Source organism: Tarenaya hassleriana, unplaced genomic scaffold (assembly GCF_000463585.1).
Source record: "Tarenaya hassleriana unplaced genomic scaffold, ASM46358v1 Cleome54, whole genome shotgun sequence".
NCBI lineage: Eukaryota > Viridiplantae > Streptophyta > Magnoliopsida > Brassicales > Cleomaceae > Tarenaya > Tarenaya hassleriana.
The window spans coordinates 49,173-69,452 of record NW_010968045.1 but is presented as its reverse complement, the minus strand read 5'-3'; the positions used below and the strand labels follow the sequence as shown (position 1 = coordinate 69,452).

The 20,280-nt window shown below is 36.9% G+C and overlaps 4 protein-coding genes across 14 annotated transcripts in view; all 4 read right to left on the bottom strand.

Moving 5' to 3' along the window:
- The window catches only part of LOC109116017 (pentatricopeptide repeat-containing protein At1g12300, mitochondrial-like), a 2,726-nt gene extending 1,480 nt beyond the window's left edge, over positions 1-1,246 (bottom strand). The window contains exon 1 of the mRNA XM_019200696.1: positions 10-1,246. Coding sequence (XP_019056241.1) covers positions 10-1,246 — 1,237 coding nt within the window. The remainder of the gene's footprint in view (positions 1-9) is intronic.
- Positions 1-20,280, bottom strand: part of LOC104798479 (pentatricopeptide repeat-containing protein At1g12300, mitochondrial-like) — a 53,547-nt gene that overhangs the window by 15,999 nt on the left and 17,268 nt on the right. The window contains exons 3-4 of one of the 2 annotated variants that reach the window (XM_010520585.2): positions 3,613-3,661; positions 2,607-2,659 (exon numbers count right to left, since the gene is read on the bottom strand). The gene's annotated coding sequence lies outside the window, so the exon portion shown is untranslated. The remainder of the gene's footprint in view (positions 1-2,606; positions 2,660-3,612; positions 3,662-20,280) is intronic. The other variant, XM_010520583.2, reaches the window with a different exon arrangement.
- The window catches only part of LOC104798481 (putative pentatricopeptide repeat-containing protein At1g12700, mitochondrial), a 49,614-nt gene that overhangs the window by 15,224 nt on the left and 14,110 nt on the right, over positions 1-20,280 (bottom strand). Inside the window, exons 2-4 of one of the 10 annotated variants that reach the window (XM_010520601.2) lie at positions 6,558-6,996; positions 6,378-6,466; positions 5,986-6,089 (exon numbers count right to left, since the gene is read on the bottom strand). The exons of 1 other annotated variant lie outside the window; for it this stretch is intronic. The gene's annotated coding sequence lies outside the window, so the exon portion shown is untranslated. Of the gene's footprint in view, positions 1-5,985; positions 6,090-6,246; positions 6,267-6,377; positions 6,467-6,557; positions 6,997-20,280 lie in introns of those variants that run through there. 8 more of the 10 variants (XM_010520599.2, XM_019200706.1, XM_019200708.1 and 5 more) reach the window with 8 other exon arrangements.
- LOC109116016 (pentatricopeptide repeat-containing protein At1g62914, mitochondrial-like) lies at positions 6,090-8,780 on the bottom strand. Its single transcript, XM_019200695.1, has 4 exons — positions 7,829-8,780; positions 7,217-7,738; positions 6,378-6,490; positions 6,090-6,266 (listed from the first exon to the last, which is right to left on the bottom strand). The coding sequence occupies exons 1-4, from the start codon at positions 8,778-8,780 to the stop codon at positions 6,090-6,092; spliced, it is 1,764 nt and encodes a 587-aa protein (XP_019056240.1).

Below are 20,280 nucleotides of genomic sequence, written 5' to 3'. Positions count from 1 at the left end.
TGCACAAACCATGCATCATGCAACTATGGAGAGGTATATCGAGGTCAATCACACTCTTACCCAACTTATTATAAAGGCAAAGTGCCTTGTCCGTTTTTCCATTCTTACAGAGTCCATCAAGCAAAATGATGTAAGTCACAAGATCAGGACGATGACCCTTATACTGCATCTCCATAAAAAACTTTTGGGCAGCACCAAGGTTGCCTACTCTGTAAAACCCTTGGATGAGGATGTTGTATGTAATCGCATCAGCAACCAATCCTCTTCGAGACATCTCATAAAAGAGATTAAGACCCTGATCGACCCTATTAGCCTTGCAGTAACCATTTATCATAGAACTAAAAGTTACTACATCAGGTACAATCCCACAACTATCCATCTTTCCGAAAAGGTTCAGTGCACCCTCCACGTGTCCGGCTTTGCAAAGATAGTCGATGATCGTATTATAAATTACAATATCGATCTCAATATGCATTTCCTCCATCTTCTCGAGTAGATTCATGGCCAACGCATAATCTCTTGCCTTACAGGCCCCGTTTATAACAATGGCAAATGTAACTACATTGGGCTCACAGTCCATCTTTAGCATCTGATCAAGTAAACTCAATGCTTCAGAAACTCTACCCTCAATGCAAAATCCGTTGATCAAAGTACTAAATGTTACGACATTAGGTTTGTATCCCTCTTCCACCATTTGGTCAACCAAGCTTAAGGCCGCTGAAATCTTGCCGTGGATACAGAAACCATGAGCTAAGATATTGTAGGTGACTACATTAGGCTTGTAACCGAGTTTCAAGATTTTGCCCACGACAGATAAACCCAAAAACACTTGAGGAGAGTGGGAGAAACAGTTGATGAGAACATTCAAAGAGTAGATATCATGTGAAACCCCAAGCAATTCCATTTTCTTGCAGAGGGAAATGACAACATCATACCGTTTCATCTTCATGATTGCACTCAATAGTTTAGTAAAATCGACGATGGAAGGTACGGGACGAGACTGAACCATCTGATCGAACAAATCAACAGCATACTCGGCATGACAGTCATGAACGCCACATCTCAATCTATCTCTGTATGACATATTGCGGTCTCTAACATCGGAAAAAGACGATCTCCGACAGCTTAAGACAGAGGAACAGTGCAAGAAGTTGTTCAGAGTACCTCTTCTTAGGGGATGAGTCTGAAGTAGACCTGAGGCAGAAGCAAATGCAAAAGCAGCCATTCTTCGGACCACTGCCGTCATCTTAGCTTCCATTCAAAGAGACAGAATCAGAAACCCCCACAAAACCTTATCCTTTTCGAACCTGATTCAGAAAGCCAAAACCCAAGTCAACACTCAATTCTAACATAAACAGATTACACGAATTTAGCGTAAAAACTGATATGAGAATTAATTCAGACAAGAGAAGGGCCGACCGCAATCAACATAAAAACTGATATGAGAATCACTTCAGACAAGTACGAAAATCGAAATCGAATAATTGAGAGGAGATGAGAGAGAGAGACTTTGAATAAAAAATCAGTTAATAATTAAAAATAAAAACAAAAAAAATAAAATGTGATTAAATTATGATAGATCTGTTATACATTTATTAAATTTGAAAGTATTTGATGTTTTTTTAACCGAACCTCTCAAAGTTATGAGAGGGTCGCATAAATTTGTTTTAAAGATATACATGTTCAAGTTCCAAAAATAAGTGTCGTAAAAAAAATGTTATAGTTGAAAGTTAAGTCACATTGTTGGCTTGTAATAATTGGGTAGTTCACCTTAATAATATATTAGATTATTATATGTTATTAGTGTCCACATGTATGTTAGATTATTATTTATCTTATTCGATTAGATAGAGCTTCTAGATCTAATCGGTTTCTGTGCAACGATTGTTCATAATCCGAATAGGTCATCCATTCGATTATGTAATCCCAATCTCGGAGCTCCCACTCAATCGAGCATATACTATATCTTGATTAAGTTGAAATCAATCATCTTAAGAACAAGGTGCGTACTAAATGATTTTATTCATTTATAATTCAATATATATATATATATATGCCTGAAGTTTGTTAAATTCCCATCTCATAATATATACACACACATTTCTTATTTTAAAAAAACAAAACCATAAACGTACATTGGGTTCTCTTAAAAGACATATATTGGGCCGTGGCAGCATTTTATTGGGCCTATAAGTTTTTTAATTTATTAGTTTTATAAATATATTTTAAAAATTTTATATTTTTTTTGCAAACATAATAAATACATACAGAAGAAATGTTTACTATATAATAACTAGATTTCATGTTCTTACATATACAATCTTGATCTCGTGTTCAAATTTATATCTTCAATTCGATTTTTCAAAATCCAAAGAGAAGAAAACAACATAAAACAAGAATCAAATCTAAAACTTATAGGCCCAATAAAATGCTGCCACGGCCCAATATATGTCTTTTAAGAGAACCCAATGTACGTTTATGGTTTTGTTTTTTTAAAATAAGAAATGTCCGTGTGTATATATTATGAGATGGGAATTTAACAAACTTCAGGCATATATATATATATATATGAATTATAAATGAATATAAAATCATTTAGTACGCACCTTGTTCTTAAGATGATTGATTTCCTGTCTCCGTTGGTTGCGTGTTTGGGCCTCTGAGATTAAAAAGAAAGTAGGCCGAGTGACGATCTATGATCATATCCACATAGAGAGAGAGAGATGAGTGCTAAATTACGAAAAGACCCTCGAGTTTTCTCCCCCAATGAATTAGTATATATATTTTTCTCGGCATTTAACTATAAATCAAATAAAGAAGGCGTGTTTGGAAGAGGGAACAAGTGGATCCCATATAGGGAAGGGGTGGAGCTTTATACCCAACCAAACAAGCCTCTTCCCATTATTATTCTCTGCACCATGCACGTGCCTCTCACGCTCCACCACTTCCTTATATGTGCGAGATATAAATGGATTGTGATGAATTTTTTTTTGAATAACCAAGTATTTTGTTATCCAATTATTGTTTCAGGCAAATTATTTCAATACCCGAAAAAAGAAGAGAAAATAAATATATATATATATATAAATATATATGTGTGTACATATACTGTATATAACGTCTCGTCCACTTCTTCAGATGGTCCCAACTTTACAGGGTGGGAGTTCCCATTGTACCTTAGAGCTTATTTTTAATATCGAAACCGTGTCTAAATTTTTATTTTTAACCCAATTTCATCCAACATTTTAAATATTCTGTTTTAAATAAAACATGTAGTCTAAGAGTTTTAGTGAGTTAATTTTTTTTTTTTAAAAAACCATTATTTTAAAAAATAATTTTACACTATGCATATCTATAAAGATAACCATTTTTTTTTATCATACCTCATATTTCAAAAAAGTTTTGTTAATATAAGCTTTTGAAAACACCACCCATAAGCGTTAACATGCACATTAAAATTTGAAAGATATAAACTATAAATTAAATAATAATAATAATAATAATAACCAGATTCACATCACAAATTGTATCATCTTACCCCAAAAAAAACAAATTTTAAAGATAACAAATAATAATAATAATAATAATTGGTTTATCAGAATGGGAACGCACCTTGTTCTTACGATTGGATGAGTTGCTGTCTCCGTCGGCTCTCGTCTACCTGGATGATGAGAAAATCGTCAGATTACGACAAGGATCCTATTTTCAGAAACCCTATTTTGTATGTTTAGAACTTGATTTTAATCAATAAATTATTTTAAAATTGAGATTAGGGATCCGTCAAAGAAAGCTAAATCGTTGAGAGCTTCACCTGAGATTGTCGAAACTGAGATTCTGACAGAAGAGTATCGAAACTCAGATGAAGAAGAAGTGAGAGAGATTGAGTAGCAGATTTTTTAAAAAACAAATAAATATGACGTCATAAAATCTAACTATCTAAGCGGCTGAGAAGAAGTACACAGAGGCACGAAAGCGGTTTTTCAGAAACCCTATTTTGGTTTTTAATCAATAAAATATTTTAAAATTGGGCTTAATAAGATTAATCGTTACAATGTTTTGTAATGGGCCGAACACTTCTTTTGTAATGGGCCGGTTGTTAAAAAAGAAATAGAAGCCCTCAAGAACACCCAATCGTCCCCTCTAGGAGTCTCAAAATTTTGATATTAACAATTGTTATTTAATTTAAGATAAATTAAAACTCAACATTTTTAATTTTTATAAAATAATAAATTTTATTTAAATATTAGTGAATTAATATATGTATGTATATATATATATTTAATAAATACTTTCAGAAACTAATGCTCCTACCAATGTTATAATTTTTAACCCAAATAATGACATGAAGTACTAATATTGTGCCTATAATAATATTGTATTAAACCATACTGAGTAACCATGTTTTTTGTTTTTAAATTTTTATTTTTATTTTTTGTTCTTATTTTTTTTGGTTAAGATTAAGGTGGGGTTTTATTTGCCAAAAAAAATTCAAGTTTTCTTAATTGATAAGTTCCGATAATATAATCACATTAAACCAAAAAAAAAAACAAACAAACTTCAGGCATATAATAGAGCGGCGGCATCTGGGCTTCCGGCTCTAGTGGCCGGTTTCCGACCACCGTCCGATCTCGAGCAAGAAAAAGATGGGCAGAATCGGAACGCACCTTGTTCTTGCGTTGCCTTACGATTGATAGACTTACGATTGAGATTGTCGAATCCGAGATGAATGTCGAAACTCAGATCAAGAAGAAAGTACGCCAAGTGAGAGAGAGAGAGCGGACATGAGACAGACAGAAGAGAGAGAGAGAGATGCCGCCGTTCACGAAAGCGGTGTTTGGTCCAGGAACCCTATTTTTTTTATAATAAAAAAAATCAAAGTTATTTTAAAAAATGGGCTTAATAAAATTGGGCCGATGAACTTGTGCTTGTTGATTTACAATAGAAGCAGATCCACATCACATCCCTTCCCTTGAAGAACACCCAATCGTCCTCTACTGGGGGGGGGTGTCAAATTTTGTATAAAAACATTTATTAATTTCCTACACGTGTTTCTATATTTCATCACATCTCACACTCTTTTTTACTTTTATAATATTAGTATTATATCATGTGATATATATTTTCAATCTATTTTTTAATTAAATATATCGATATATATACATCAATATATTTAATATATACTAGGTAATAATCCACGCGCATCGCGTGGACTTTTTTTTATACCAACTTAGTTTATCTAATTCGCCATGATCTATCATAAACTATTCGATTTTACAAAGTTGAGTCCTTGTGATAGAATTGAAACTTTGTTCCGATGAATGAGATGGATAAATGTGAGGAGTAAGGTAAAATATTATTTTCGAGCTTATCATCACTCGATTCATGTATCATGTTATCGGACGTATATACCGGTATATATATATATTGTGCAATGGCGTCGCTGGCTCTGTCCTCACCTCCCACCGCCGCCGCCGCCAAGACGTCGTCGTCTTTGCCTTTCGTCTCTCGCGGCTCTCTCTCCTTCAGGAAGACCGAGTCTCGGCCCCGATTCCCCGTCTCCGGCTGCGTTGTGAGTATTTTTCGCTAATTTTGTGTAATTCATAATTTTTGGTTGACTTCACCTTTGTTTGAATCATTGTTTTTATCTGTTTTCCGAGTAATTTCGTGTCAGACTTTTGGTAGGAAATCGTGTGTTGATCGCGACATATGATAACGTCTATATTTATATTCATCAAACCACGTAGACCGAAAATACATACATACATATATATATGTATATATAGTGTAAGTTTAAGATGGTGAATGAATGCATGTTAGATAAATTAAGAAAAAAAAATCAAATAAACTATTGACCAGTAACCTTGGCGGATTTGATGAAACGGTGGGTACATATATGTAGATGATTTCAGCAAGATCACGAACAAAAGACCCTACAACGCCACGTGTCAACCGCCCAAGTGTCGGACCGAATCCCAGACAAGTGTATGAACAAATGTGTACCCAATGCTACATTTATTTGAACCCATAAAAGCCGAGAATCATGCTTAATCGCAAATCCAAAGACGATCAGGTCACGGGCCAACAAAAACCTAAGCAAATCGAAGTTGAGTATTTATCCACCATGGAAATCCACTCGGCAGCTCCTCCTCGGCATCAGGCTTAGTTATCTCCAGGTGTTTCTCCAACTTCCCTTTTATTGTCCACCATCGACCCCCTGGAGCTTCTGGGCCTCCACCCATGTTTAGCCCTTTTCCCGTCTCCGAAAGCTACAAAACACACATTACAAAACACCCAAACAGCTAATGATCTCCAGTTGCCGACAAACGCATATCAGAGATTGGTTTCTTTCGGACGTAGGGGAAATCAGAGATTCTGACCTCTTTCGACGCACGGATTGCATTGCTTCTTCTTCTTGTAACAAATGAGACACAAACCACAGACTCTCTCACCTTTGATTTTACCATGCCTTTATGGGCATTTTCATCAGAATCTTATGCAGTTTCCCAAAAACAGGGGGGTAAAAAAGCATCTGAACTTCCAGGGGACATTATTCTTACCTCAATACATCATTTGCTGCTGCCTCTGCTCCATGCCCTCGAGCCCTGTATCGTTTTTTGAAGTTCGCCGTGATGTCCGACCGAAGAGCCATGAGTTTCTGAAGCTTTCTGAGACGAGGCTCGATTTGATTGCGTCTTTGATGGGGGAAAAAACGAGAGGATGTTCTGAACTATACATTGAAACCCAAACACTATTCCTCTGTTTCGATTCTCTTGGTTTCTGCGTTTGAAAGAGACATTTTCATTCTGTTTGTAACACATTTTCCAACAAAGTGGATTAGAAACTGCATATGTCAAATGAAGCGAGACTGTCTCGAATTCTCTTACCACCTTGTAGTCCATGTTCGGTTTCAGGGCTTGAGACACTCTCTCTGCAGATGTCAAATATGTTTCAAGGCCTGTGTCGGTCGACCCATGTTTTCCAGGGGGATTGCCACTGCTGAAACTGTGCCCAAACAAACAAACAAGGGCATACAGGATTTATGACATTGAAAACAGAGGAAGTGAAACATAGAGATAATTTACCTGGATAGCTTGAAGTTTCTGGCTCTTCTCATCAAACATACAAGTACAACCATGCGATGTTGGCTCTTCTCATTAGCCGTTTAGTACTTGCATCTACTAAGAGAGGAGATCCAAAACCCCCTTATCCAATATACCTCCATATACCATATCCCTTATCATATTTGACGTCGATGCATGCATAGAAAAACCATTGCTCTGCATTTCTCGTATCAGCTCGATAACCATCGATGGAAAGCGACTTCTAAGACGACCCCTGATCAATGCGTTATACGTACCATCGTCGGGAAAACAACCAGTCTCTTTCATCTTCCCAATTACCTTCTCGGCTTCATAGAGTAAATCTTTTCCGCAAAGTCCGGAGATCATTATGTTATACATGATCACATCCGGCTTCACCCCTCTGTCAAGAAGCTTATTAAATAATATCAACGCTTCGTCAACCCTCCCAACCCTGCACAAACCATGCATCATGCAACTATGGAGAGGTATATGGAGGTCAATCCCACTCTTATCCAACTTATTATATAGGCAAAGTGCCATGTCCGTTTTTCCATTCTTACAAAGTCCATCAAGCACAATGTTGTAAGTCACAAGATCAGGACGATGACCCTTATACTGCATCTGCATGAAAACCTTTTGGGCAGCACCAAGGTTGCCTACTCGATAAAACCCTTGGATGAGGATGTTGTAAGTAATCGCATCAGCAACCAATCCTCTTCAAGACATCTCATAAAAGAGATTAATACCCTTATCGACTCTATTAGCCTTGCAGTAACCATTTATCATTGAATTAAAAGTTACTACATCAGGTACAATCCCACAACTATCCATCTTTCCGAAAAGGTTCAGTGCACCCTCCACGTGTCCGGCTTTGCAAAGATAGTCGATGATCGTATTATAAATTACGATATCGATCTCAATATGCATTTCCTCCATCTTCTCGAGTAGATTCATTGCCAACGCATAATCTCTTGCCTTACAGACCCCGTTTATAACAATGCGAAATGTAACTACATCGGGCTGACAGTCCATCTTTTGCATCTGATCAAGTAAACTCAATGCTTCAGAGACTCTACCTTCAAGGCAAAATCCGTTGATCAAAGTACTAAATGTTACGACATTAGGTTTGTATCCCTCTTCCACCATTTGGTCAATCAAGCTTAAGGCCGCTGAAATCTTTCCGTGGATACAGAAACCATGAGCTAGGGTAGTGTAGGTGACTACATTCGGCTCGTAACCGAGTTTCAAGATTTTGCCCACGACAGATAAACCCAAAAACACTTGAGGAGAGTGGGAGAAACAGTTGATGAGAACATTCAAAGAGTAGATATTATGTGAAACCCCGAGCAATTCCATTTTCTTGCAGAGGAAAATGACAACATCATACCGTTTCATCTTCATGATTGCACTCAATAGTTTAGTAAAATCGACGATGGAAGGTACGGGACGAGACTGAACCATCTGATCGAACAAATCAACAGCATACTCGGCATGACAATCATGAACCCCACATCTCAATCTGTCTCTGTATGACATATTGCGGTCTCTAACATCGGAAAAAGACGATCTCCGACAGCTTAAGACAGAGGAACAGTGCAAGAAGTTGTTCAGAGTACCTCTCCCTAGGGGATGAGTCTGAAGCAGACCTGAGGCAGAAGCAAATGCAAAAGCAACCATTCTCCGCACCATCGGCGTCATATTAGCTTCCATTCAAAAAGACAGAATCAAAACCCCCACAAAACCTTAACCTTTTTGAACCTGATTCAGAAAGCCAAAATCCAGTTTGAGCCAACACTCAATTCAGACATAAACAGATTTCACGAATTTAACATAAAACCTGATATGAGAATCAATTCAAACAAAAGAACAGCCGACCGCAATCAACATAAAAAAGAATATGCGAATCATTTCAGATAAGTATGAAAATCGAAATCGATTAATTGAGAGGAGATGAGAGAAAGATCAGTTCAGTGAGTAGCATCTAGGTTGATGTTTAAAAAATATGTGACTTAAAATTTTTTCACTTCCTGTTATTTCACTACCCAAAAAAAGAGAAGAAAAAAAGATGGATATTTCATCTTATATATATATATATATGTATATACATATAATAGAATTAATCTGTGGTATAAATAGATTGTGATGAGTTTTATAATAGATTATTCCAATTGACAATGCTAAATAATACTCATTATTTTAAAAATAATTTTACACTACCTTTCTATAAAGATAACCATTTTATCATAGCCCATATCTCAAAAACGTTTTGTAAAAAAAAACTAAATTTGAGGTATGTTTCTCAAATTTTATTGTTTAAAGTATATATTGTAGTCATCTTATATCTTATACCTATAGTATATACATAAACACATACTTATTAATCTCAATATATTTGATTAGAAACATAGAATTTGTGTCCATATACGTTTGTTTCTTCAGTTGCAAATCTTTTATAATTTGTATGGTTTTGGAGAATAATTTATCAAAAGATATTTAGAATATTCTTATATTAAAATAATCTTTATCTCTTGTTATAATTTTGGTTTCTTTAGTTAAAAGGTTGTTTTGAGTGATCTGTCAATGGAGTCTGCTCATCATCCTTCGAACGAGAAACGGAGTCAGATGGCAAAGAAGACAAGCACGTGGAGACGACAAGGTGTCACGTGGGAAGGAGAGAACTAATTAGGAAGTCGAGATGGGCCTCGTAATAAGGTCAAAGTGCAAAAACATAATGGGCCCATTTCAAGCTTATGGGCCCATCTTACTTGAACGGCCCAAAAACATAACGGGCCCAATTTCAAAGCTTATTGTAGATTAAAAAGCATTTCATTTAACCCAACCTCTACCTCTTGTATCTTGTGAGACATTTATTTTATCTTATACAATGTACATATATGAATGGTAGTTTCAATACCCGAAAAAAGAAGAGAAAATAAATATGTATATAAATATCGAGGTTTTGATGGTATAAAATTTTAAAGATATAAACTATGTTTGGTTTTATTGCAATGTGATTTTTATATATGAAATAATGTTTTTGGCTGTTAGGGGTGTTAGTTACAAAAAATCAATGTTTTGAAATATAACATTTTAATAACTAAGAATATTCTAAATATATTTTGATAAATATAACATCACAGAATCTAACTACCTAAGCGGCGAAGACTTGAGATTGGGAGTACAAGGGTTACAGAAGTACACAAGGGCTAAATTACGAAAAAAACCCTCGAGTTTTTTCCAAAAAATTAGTATATTTTTTTGCATTTCACTATAAATAATAATAATAATAATAATAATAATAATAATAATAATAATAATAATAATCTTGTATTCAGTTGATCTCTAGTTTATTAAAAATTTATCTTAATGTTGTATAGATTTAGAATTTTTCAAATACTAAGCACTACGAAATTGTACGATTATAAAAGAAATAATAATAATTGTAGTAATAATAATAATAATATGTGGAGGAGGGGGAGGGGTAGATAAACTGTGGGTTAAGAAGAAAATCGAGCATGAAGGCGTGTTTGGAAGAGGGAACAAGTGGATCCCATATAGGGAAGGCGTAGAGCTTTATACCCAACCAAACAAGCCTATTCCCATTATTACCCCTGCACCATGCATGTGCCTCTCAGGCTCCACTATCATTGTCAATTGTAATAAACCACAATTAAATGTGGGACCCACCATTGTGTTTTAAAAAAAGGTTTACACAAAATGAGATTCGATGAGCACTTTGTGTCCAAGACTTTGACTCGAGAAAGTTTTCCGAGTTTTAGTAAGTTAAAAAATTTAAAAATACACATTATTTTAAAAATAATATTACACTGTACATATCTATAAAGAACCATTTTTATCATAGCTCATAATTTTAAAAAAGATTTAAAAAGATAAATTTTGAGATATGTTTTTCAAATTTTATTGTTTAAAATATATATTATAATTATTTGTAGTCATCTTATATCTATAGTATATACATAAACATATATATATATACATATATTATTCTCAATATATTTGATTACAAACACAAATTACGAAAAGATATTTGAGTTCCCCCCCCCCCAATAAATTAGTATATTTTTTTGCATTTCACTATAAATCAAATAATAATGATAATAGTAATAATTTTGTATTGTTGGTCTCTTGATATATAAAGTTTTCATACTATTCTATAGATTTAGATTTTTTCAAGGACTAAGCATTAAGAAATCGTACGATATAATATATATATACCTATAAGAAAACCATTTTCATCATAGCTCATATTTTAAAAATCGTTATGTTAATATAAACTTTTGAAAACACCACCCATAAGTATTACCATCTATAAAATTATTTAGGTTAGACTAAACATTAAAATTTTAAAGATATGAACTGTAAATCAAATAATAATAATAATAACCAGATTCACATCAGAAGTTGTAACATCTTACCCCAAAAAAACAAATTTTAAAGATATAAACTATAAATCAAATAATAATAATAATTGGTTTATCAGAATGGGAACGCACCTTGTTCTTACGATTGGACGACTTGCTGTCTCCGTCGGCTCTCGTCAGATTACCGCAAGGATCCTATTTTTTTTTTTTTTGGCCAATGATTCAGAAACCCTATTTTGTATGTTTAGAAGAACTTGATTTTAATGAATAAATTATTTTAAAATTGAGATTAGGGATCCGCCAAAGAAAACTAAATCATTGAGAGCTTCACCTGAGATTGTCGAATCTGAGATTCTGACAGAAGAGTATCGAAACTCAGATGAGTAGGAGATTTTTAAAAAACAAATAAATATGACGTCATAAAATCTAACTATCTAAGCGGCTGAGGAGAAGTACACAGAGACACGAGAGCGGTTTTTCAGAAACCCTATTTTTGTTTTTAATCAATAAAATATTCTAAAATTGGGCTTAATAAGATTAATCGTTACAATGTTTTGTAATGGGCCGAACATTTCTTTTTTAATGGGCCCGTTGTTAAAAAAGAAATAGAAGCCATCAGATCCACATCCAGAACACCCAATCGTCCCCTCCAGGGGTCTCAAAATTTTTAATTTTTATATAATAATAAATTTTATTTAAATATTAGTGAATTAATAGGCGTTATTACAAGAATACCTTTAAATGTGTGCAAATACTTCAGCCTATACCCTTTAAAACTAGGGTTTCAAAAAAAAAACTCTTAAAGGGTAAAAAAACACTTTTACCCTTAATAAAAAGGACACGTGTTAATGCCAGAATAAAAAAAACAAATATTAAAGAAGTGACAAAATTATATAAATAAAAAAGACACGTGGCAGCATTTTGAATTTAAAAAAAAACATAAAAAAATCAAATTTTGAGCAGTTTTCTTCTTCCCCTGTCTCTTCGTTTCTGCAATTTCTCTATAACTATATCTTCTCTCTTTTTTGGCGATTTTTCTCTTCTTTGGCGATTTTTGTTGTGATTTTTTTTTGCAGTATCTTCTCACTTCAGATGGTTTCTTCTCCTTCTTCGTCTTCGACTCCTATTTACGAAGATATCCGGGTATGTTTTGCGCTTGAACTCACCGAGAAAGTGAGAAGTTTTTCTTAGAATTTCGTGTCTATGTGTTTGGGTAAACAATAAACGAAAACAAAACCGACTAAAATGGATCATTTTTGTGTAGTATGGATTAGAAAAATACGGATTTTGGTAAAAAAAATGAGAAAAATTGTTTTGCTCAATGTCGAGTAATATAGAACTCGAATCACGGTTATAGTGTCCAAATGAGTCATATTATGTCATATCAGTAGAGTTATATAGTCAAGAAAAATTAGGGTTTCGGTTAGAAAGTGGGAAATAAGATTTTTCACAAAGCCGAGTCATATTGAAGTTATCATGGTGAGACAAAATGGTCGTACTAGTCACAATGGTCACACTTGAAGGGTATAACGAGTTAGACTGGTCTGACCAAACTGGTAAACAGGTCACAACCAGTCACACTCGTCAAACTGCACAAGATGTTAATTTAGTCAGACTAGTCACATTCATCGCACCTGAATGGTATGACGAGTTTGACAAGTTTGATGAGTTTGATAAACATGGTTACTATTGACACAAAAGTGATAACAAATGTTAATTTCCTTTTTGCAGGTTTCTTTTGTATATGATTTTAACGACATTCATCATGCTCCCAAGATCACAACAAAGTGTTATCCATTTGAAACCATCCGTTCTCTTAAAAAGGCTCTAACAAACGAAGAATGGATATATTTCAACAAAGAGTCACAGTTTCGATATATTTTCCATCTTCAATGTGAAGACACATTAAAAATGGTTATGATGTCTGTCTTTTTGCATCGCGCACTAAAGCTTGAAGAAAACGTGAAAGAGTTGTGGTTTTATTCTGAACGGTGTATCCGTTAGATACTCGATCCACTACTAGAAAACAGCAAAAGGGTGACGCAAAAGTTGCGTCACCCTTTTATATTTTTGCGTCACCCTTTTCAAAAGGTGACGCAATAGTGACGCAACCAAAAGCGTCACCATTCATACCGTCACCAATTCAGATTTCGTCACCAAGCGTCACCAAAGGGTGACGCAATAATGAATCAATTTTTGCGTCACTAAATAGTGACGCAATTGCGTCACCTTTTAGCGTCACTTTTTGGTGATACAATTGCGTCACTATTTAGTGACTCAAAAAGGTGACACAATTATTGCGTCACTAAAACGTATTTTGGATTCAAAAATAAATTTTTTTAATTCCAAATCTAATCCTATACCCTATTCCCGACCTCTAACCTCCAACCGCGATCTTAAGCCGAATCGGAAACTCTGAGATTTAATCCTCGAAATCCACTTCCCAGGAGGTCACCCATCCTCCACTACTCCAGCTCGAGCACGCTTAACTTTAGAGTTCCAATTGACAACCAACCAACTGATCCAAGTTAAACTTCTGTTATATTACTACATTAATACATATACATATACAAATATTTATACTTACAAATATATATATACGTATATATAAAATATATATTTATATATAAATATTTGTATGTTTATACATATAAATAATAAAATACAGATATAGTGACGCAATTGCGTCACTAAAAGGTGACTAAATTGCGTCACCAAAGGGTGACGCAACTATTTGCGCCACTCTTGCGTCACCTTTTTTCGTGACACAAATTTTGCGTTATTTTTTGCGTCACCGTTTAGTGACGCAACTATTTGCGTCACTATTGCGTCACTATTTAGTGACGCTTTAGTGACGAAAATAGTTGTGTCACCGTTTACGTCACTTTTGCGTCACCATTTTAGTGACGCAAAATTTGCGTCACCTTTTGCGTCACCTTTTCCGTGTTTTCTAGTAGTGATCACCGAACATGCCATTATCTCTGGTCTAAACTGCAAAAAGTATCCAAAAGATTGAGTTGAATGCAGAAGAAGAAGATGAAGATGAAGATTCCGAGGAAGAAGAAGAAGAAGAAGAAGAAGAAGAAAGAGTAGGAGGAGGAGGAGGAACAAGAATGGAAGGGGAAAAAGAAGAAGAAGAAGAAGAAGAAGAAATACCCTTTGAAAAGATATTGGAGGAGACATCTGAGTAAATAATAAAATAAGACAAAACAAATCAAATGGATCATATTATTCGAGTTATATGGATAAAAAAATTAGGATTTCAGTTAGAAAGTGAGAAGCAATATTTTTCACAAAAGACTAGTCATATGAAAGCTAAATAGTCATACTAGTCACATTAGTCGTACTTGAATGTTGCGACCAGTTTGACTAGTCTGATAAATCTAGTTAAATGGGTCATATTCGTCGAGTGCACATACCAGTGAAAAAATTATACGATTACACTAATCAAAGTGGTCATGAAGTTAAATGGTTATACTAGTTACACACTGGTAGTACTTGAATAAATAGTCCATATAACAATTTACCATGTTGAACCTTCAAAATTTAATTTACACTATCATTTGACGAGTTTGACTCGTCGCACCGTCATACTCGTTACACCGTCAAACTAGTCAAACTCGTCGCACCCTCGCGAGTTTCGCGAATTTATCATTTCCACACTATAAACATGTTAATAAACAATCCATATAACAATTTTTACAAATAAAAAATAATCGCAACTCTCTAAATTCAACACCTTATTTATTTTACAATGCATGTTCTCCCAAAAGAAATTCCAAAGTTCTAGTACACTTTTTGTAACACATTAGATTAGGGTAGATTATATTATTTTCCAATAGGATTTACTGAAGGATGTAATGCTCTAGGATGATCATACGATATGAGAACTATGTATGATACGATGTATTTATTGGATGAATACATTATTTATTCATTATTTATTTTGCATATTTGATAAATAATGATAATCCCTGGATCGTTACGAACGATCCTAAATTCCTTAGTCGTTTGTCATTGTGGGAACAATGATGAATTAAGACTAACATGAGGGCTAATCGATGATCATAGTGATGATCATACGTATTGGATACGGATTACGGTCATGGGTACTTGTTTGGAACAAGTGACTGGATGACTCGCGTGAGATTGTCGTTTGGATTTATCCATGACTTGAATCTCATTTGATGGTTCACTTTGGATCCTCAGACCTGAGATATCTATTGTATCCATCATGACGAGTAATGTACTTTGACTGCGTCAAACGTCGTCTTTAACCGGATGACTATAAAGACGGGGCTCGGGTATATTACGAATCATGTATTGGATAGTAGATAGTCAAGATGAAACTTTGTCCCTCTCGAAAGAGAGAGATATCGCTTGGGCCCGTCGTAGGAGTGAGACTGTGGAAATGTGTGGTCACACTATAGATGAATGTCATCTATCTCTAACAGTCTACTCGGGATACGACAAAGCATTCGAACTATGAGTTCGATTATGATATCGTGAGACAAAGAGGATCATCGTTTGAGCTATCTCTGTGACACCCGAATCCCGTTTCCCGTGAACAGGATATGCCACATGGACGAAAACCAATAAACATAATAAAACCAAAAGTACGGGAATTTAAAAAAAAACATTTTTAAACACAAATACGCAGCGGAATAAATTCATCACACTTTTCTTGAAACAATACTTGTCCAAACATACATTTAAACACAACCGATTCCACGTAAAAACCTTGTTCCACAAACCAAACCGTACATACAGGCTTATTTATCCGTACATAATGAAGTCTTCACAAGCCGTCGCCGTCCACAGTACGCTACTCGTGCTCCTCGGGATCTGAAAAATTCAACAACGGAGGGCTAAGCGAAATGCTTAGTGAGTAGCTCGGGTTGAGCCCGGAGAGCCCATTCTCATGGAGAACGGTGCCGACTGGTCTCTCGATACAAGAATTCATTTTTATCCATTTAACTCTTTATCATTTATCTTCCTTGATACATTACCATTATTTCACACATTTTTCGATACCTGATAGTACTAACTCAAGTCGTCCACCGGCACTATCAGGTACCGTTCCTTTCGGTATCATCTAGTACTGACTCAATTCATCTACCGGTACTAGACTTTACCCTGCTTCCCTATAATAGTATTGACTCCACTTCGTCAACCGATACTATTATAAAGACGACCACTCAGATCCACCAGTACTGACTCCACGCCGTCAACCGGTACTGGCTTCACTATACATTTCCTTAACGGTACTGACTCCAAGTTCGTCAACCGGTACTGTTCCAGAAACGTCCACCCAACTATACCAATACTGACTCCACGCCGTCAACCGGTACTGGTATTCCATTTCGGTAATAGTACTGACTCCAAGTTCGTCAACCGGTACTATTACCGAAACCACACAACATCCAGTGCTGACTCCAAGTTCGTCAACCGGCACTGGTTCCAAATCCGCACATCCCCGTACTAGCACTGACTCACGCCGTCAACCGGTACTAAGTACGAGGTGCCTTAATCATTCAATCACATGCATCATCATAATTATTTATCCGTTATTTCTAAATCGCAAATTCCGAGTACTTCTCTTAAATTTACCCTTCGTATCCATTCGGTTTAATTCCTTTCTTCTATTTACTTTTACCTTTTTCACGTTCGTTCATCCTTATTTTATCCTATTTCGTTTAAATACCATTTTTCACCGTATCACCGTTTAATCCATTTGAGTCTATAGTCGGGGTTGCAGCCAGTCCGTCCGTTCAAAGTGCCTAGACCGTCCGTTCTACAGTGCAGACCGTCCGTTCTACAGGGCAGAACGTCCGTTCTACAGTGCAGACCGTCCGTTCCACGAGGACAGGGCGGACAATCCGGTTTTCTTCGGACCGTCCGTTCTATAAGGTCCAGAACGGGCGGTCTAGCTAACCAGACCGTCCGTTCTCAGTTATTTTCTAGATCGGACGTTCCGAGTTCTGTTGGATCGGTCGTTCTAGTTTGTTTATACACGTTCGTTCTGCTGAGTCCCAGAACGGACGGTCTACGTCCGTAGACCGGACAGTCTGGGACCCAGAACTTCGTCTTCCTCACGAGTTCAGTCCGATTTTTCACCATTTTTGCCCAAATTCTGATCCGATTTAAGATCTAATCATTACTCACTCAATACTTAACATCCCTAGGTGCTTAACTATTGCAGAATGACTAGTCTACACCATAAATCATGAAAATAGAATCTCTCAAACTCAATCCGAACCACTCACCTCGGATTTCTGTGAGATTCGATTTTGTCCGAGCTTGTACGAGTTCTACAGATCTTCTTATCCTCCGAAACTTCCTGGGAACCTCCTTGGGGTGTCCCTCTTTGATTTCCCGAGCTCTTTGCCTTAGTTCTTCCTCAATCCCTCTCTCTTTCTCTCTTTTTCAGAAATCCGGTTTTTCAGTCGAAATGGTTTTCTTCCTCTGATTGGAGCTGATTTATCAGCCCCTTCAGAGGCACAATCGATCAAAACGCGGCCTAGGGGCCGGCCTATGCCTGGCACTACACAGGAGTGGCGGCTAGTGGCGCGTGGGGACAGATTGTCGCGCAATAATCGCGGCCGAAAGGTGGAAGAAAGTCAACATTATTCGGCGTTTTGCTCCCAGGACCCTAGACCGTCCGTTCTGCTGCTGGTCCGTCCGTTCCGCTTCGCGAACGGGCAGTCCGTCCATTCCACCCACTGGACCGTCCGTTCCGCTTCGCGGACGGCAGTCCGTCCGTTCCAAAATTGCAGACCGTCCGTTCCGCTTCGTAGAACGGGCGGTCCGTCCGTTCTACTTGTTGTTCCGTCCGTTCTACCCCCTAGTCCGTCCGTTCTACCCCTTAGTCCGTCCGTTCTACCCCCTAGTCCGTCCGTTCTGTACCGTTTTTTCGTCTTTTTCTCCGTCTTTCGCTAGACCGGTCGGTCTACCTCTGGACTGATCGGTCTACGCCCTTTTTCCTTTGTTTGTTCGACATTTTCGACGCGTTCGAGTCCCGTTGATTCCTTGGTTCGGTTCTTATGCCAATCACCTTATATTTTCGAGTTGTCTTACCCTATTTTATTCCCGAAGTTAATTTAAATAATTTATTCGGGAATCGGGGTATTACAATCTCTGGCTTTACGGTTAGATCACATCTAACTCCTTCCAATACGGGTAATCATAATGTCTTGCTAGAGACCGCATATGATTTGTAAAGCGAGATAGGATCTCGCGTTTACTGCCGTATTCGGAGGAGCCTAAAGGGTCACACACATATGGGATGGAAGTATATGAACGGGATCGAACGGACGAGAAAAATCGGATTTTTCTCCGTCGTAGAGGTCTGGTCCGGAGCTGACCAAGAGTTGGTCAGCCGGACCAGACGCGTGTGGGACCAGCGGACAAGAAAGACCGAAAAACTCCCTGGTCCGGAGCTGACCAAGAGTTGGTCAGCCCCGGACCAGAAGGTTGGTCCGGCGGACCGAATTCTGGTCCGCCGGATCGCGAGTGTTTTCGGACTGTCGGCAGAAATTGGTCTTGGTCCGGCTGACCAAGAGTTGGTCAGCTCCGGACCAAGACCATGACCGAACAATTCCGCGTGTTTTTACATGTCCGGTCCGGCTGACCAAGTGTTGGTCCGGCGGACCGGACGTCTGAAAACACCAAAGTGCGTTTTTCTCGGCTTTTCTTGGTGGAGACAAGTAGGGAACGCACTCCTACCTAATCATTCGACCTAATCCCGACCCTTAGCCATCTGAGAGGCTAAGGAGCTCTGCAAGAAACTCTCTCAAGCTCAAGAGAGTGTTCTTGATCATACACAAGAGATTTGATCTCTTCAAGCTCTAGCAAGCAAGTTTCCAAGTGTTGGAAACCATCCCAAAGGTGTGGACTCCTCAAGAGGGTGTTGCCTCATTCAACACCTTGCTGTGATCTTCAACCAACCTTCAGATTCTGAATCAAAAAGGTTAATTAGTTCTACTCTCCAAGAGGTTCTTCACCGAAACCATGGTCCGTGGGCGGTTCAAAATTGTTTTGAACGCCAATTCCGCTGCGCAAGCCCGCGGACCAGACCCGAGACCGGTTGTGAACCGGTGCTCGAGGTCCCAGTGCGACCCATCATTTACGAATAACAAAAACACGATAGATACGCCATAATATGTCCTATATACCACGTTGAACCTTCAAAAATTAATTTACACTATCATTTGACCAGTGTGACTCGTCGCACCGTCATACTCGTTACACCGTCAAACTAGTCAAACTCGTCGCACCCTCGCGAGTTTCGCGAATTTATCATTTCCACACTATAAACATGTTAATAAACAATCCATATAACAATTTTTACAAATAAAAAATAATCGCAACTCTCTAAATTCAACACCTTATTTATTTTACAATTCATGTTCTCCCAAAAGAAACTCCAAAGTTCTAGTACACTTTTTGTAACACATTAGGTTATGGTAGATTATATTATTTTCCAATAGGATTTACGAATAACAAAAACACGTTAGATACGCAATAATATGTCCTATATACCACGTTGAACCTTCAAAAATTAATTTACACTATCATTTGACCAGTTTGACTCGTCGCACCGTCATACTCGTTACACCGTCAAACTCGTCGCACCCTCACGAGTTTCGCGAATTTATCATTTCCACACTATAAACATGTTAATAAACAGTCCATATAATAATTTTTACAAGTAAAAAATAATCGCAACTCTCTAAATTCAACACCTTATTTATTTTACAATTCATGTTCTCCCAAAAGAAACTCCAAAGTTCTAGTACACTTTTTGTAACACATTA

What these genes read in the sequence shown, in the direction of transcription:
- LOC109116016 (XM_019200695.1), bottom strand. Translation starts at nt 8,780, where the DNA reads ATGACGCCGATGGTGCGGAGAATGGTTGCTTTTGCATTTGCTTCTGCC. An exon ending in AAGGGATATGGTATATGGAG is followed by an intron (nt 6,491 to 7,216) that starts GTATATTGGATA and finishes AAACTGCATAAG; the next exon opens with ATTCTGATGAAAATGCCCAT. An exon ending in CAATCCGTGCGTCGAAAGAG is followed by an intron (nt 6,267 to 6,377) that starts GTCAGAATCTCT and finishes TGTGTTTTGTAG; the next exon opens with CTTTCGGAGACGGGAAAAGG.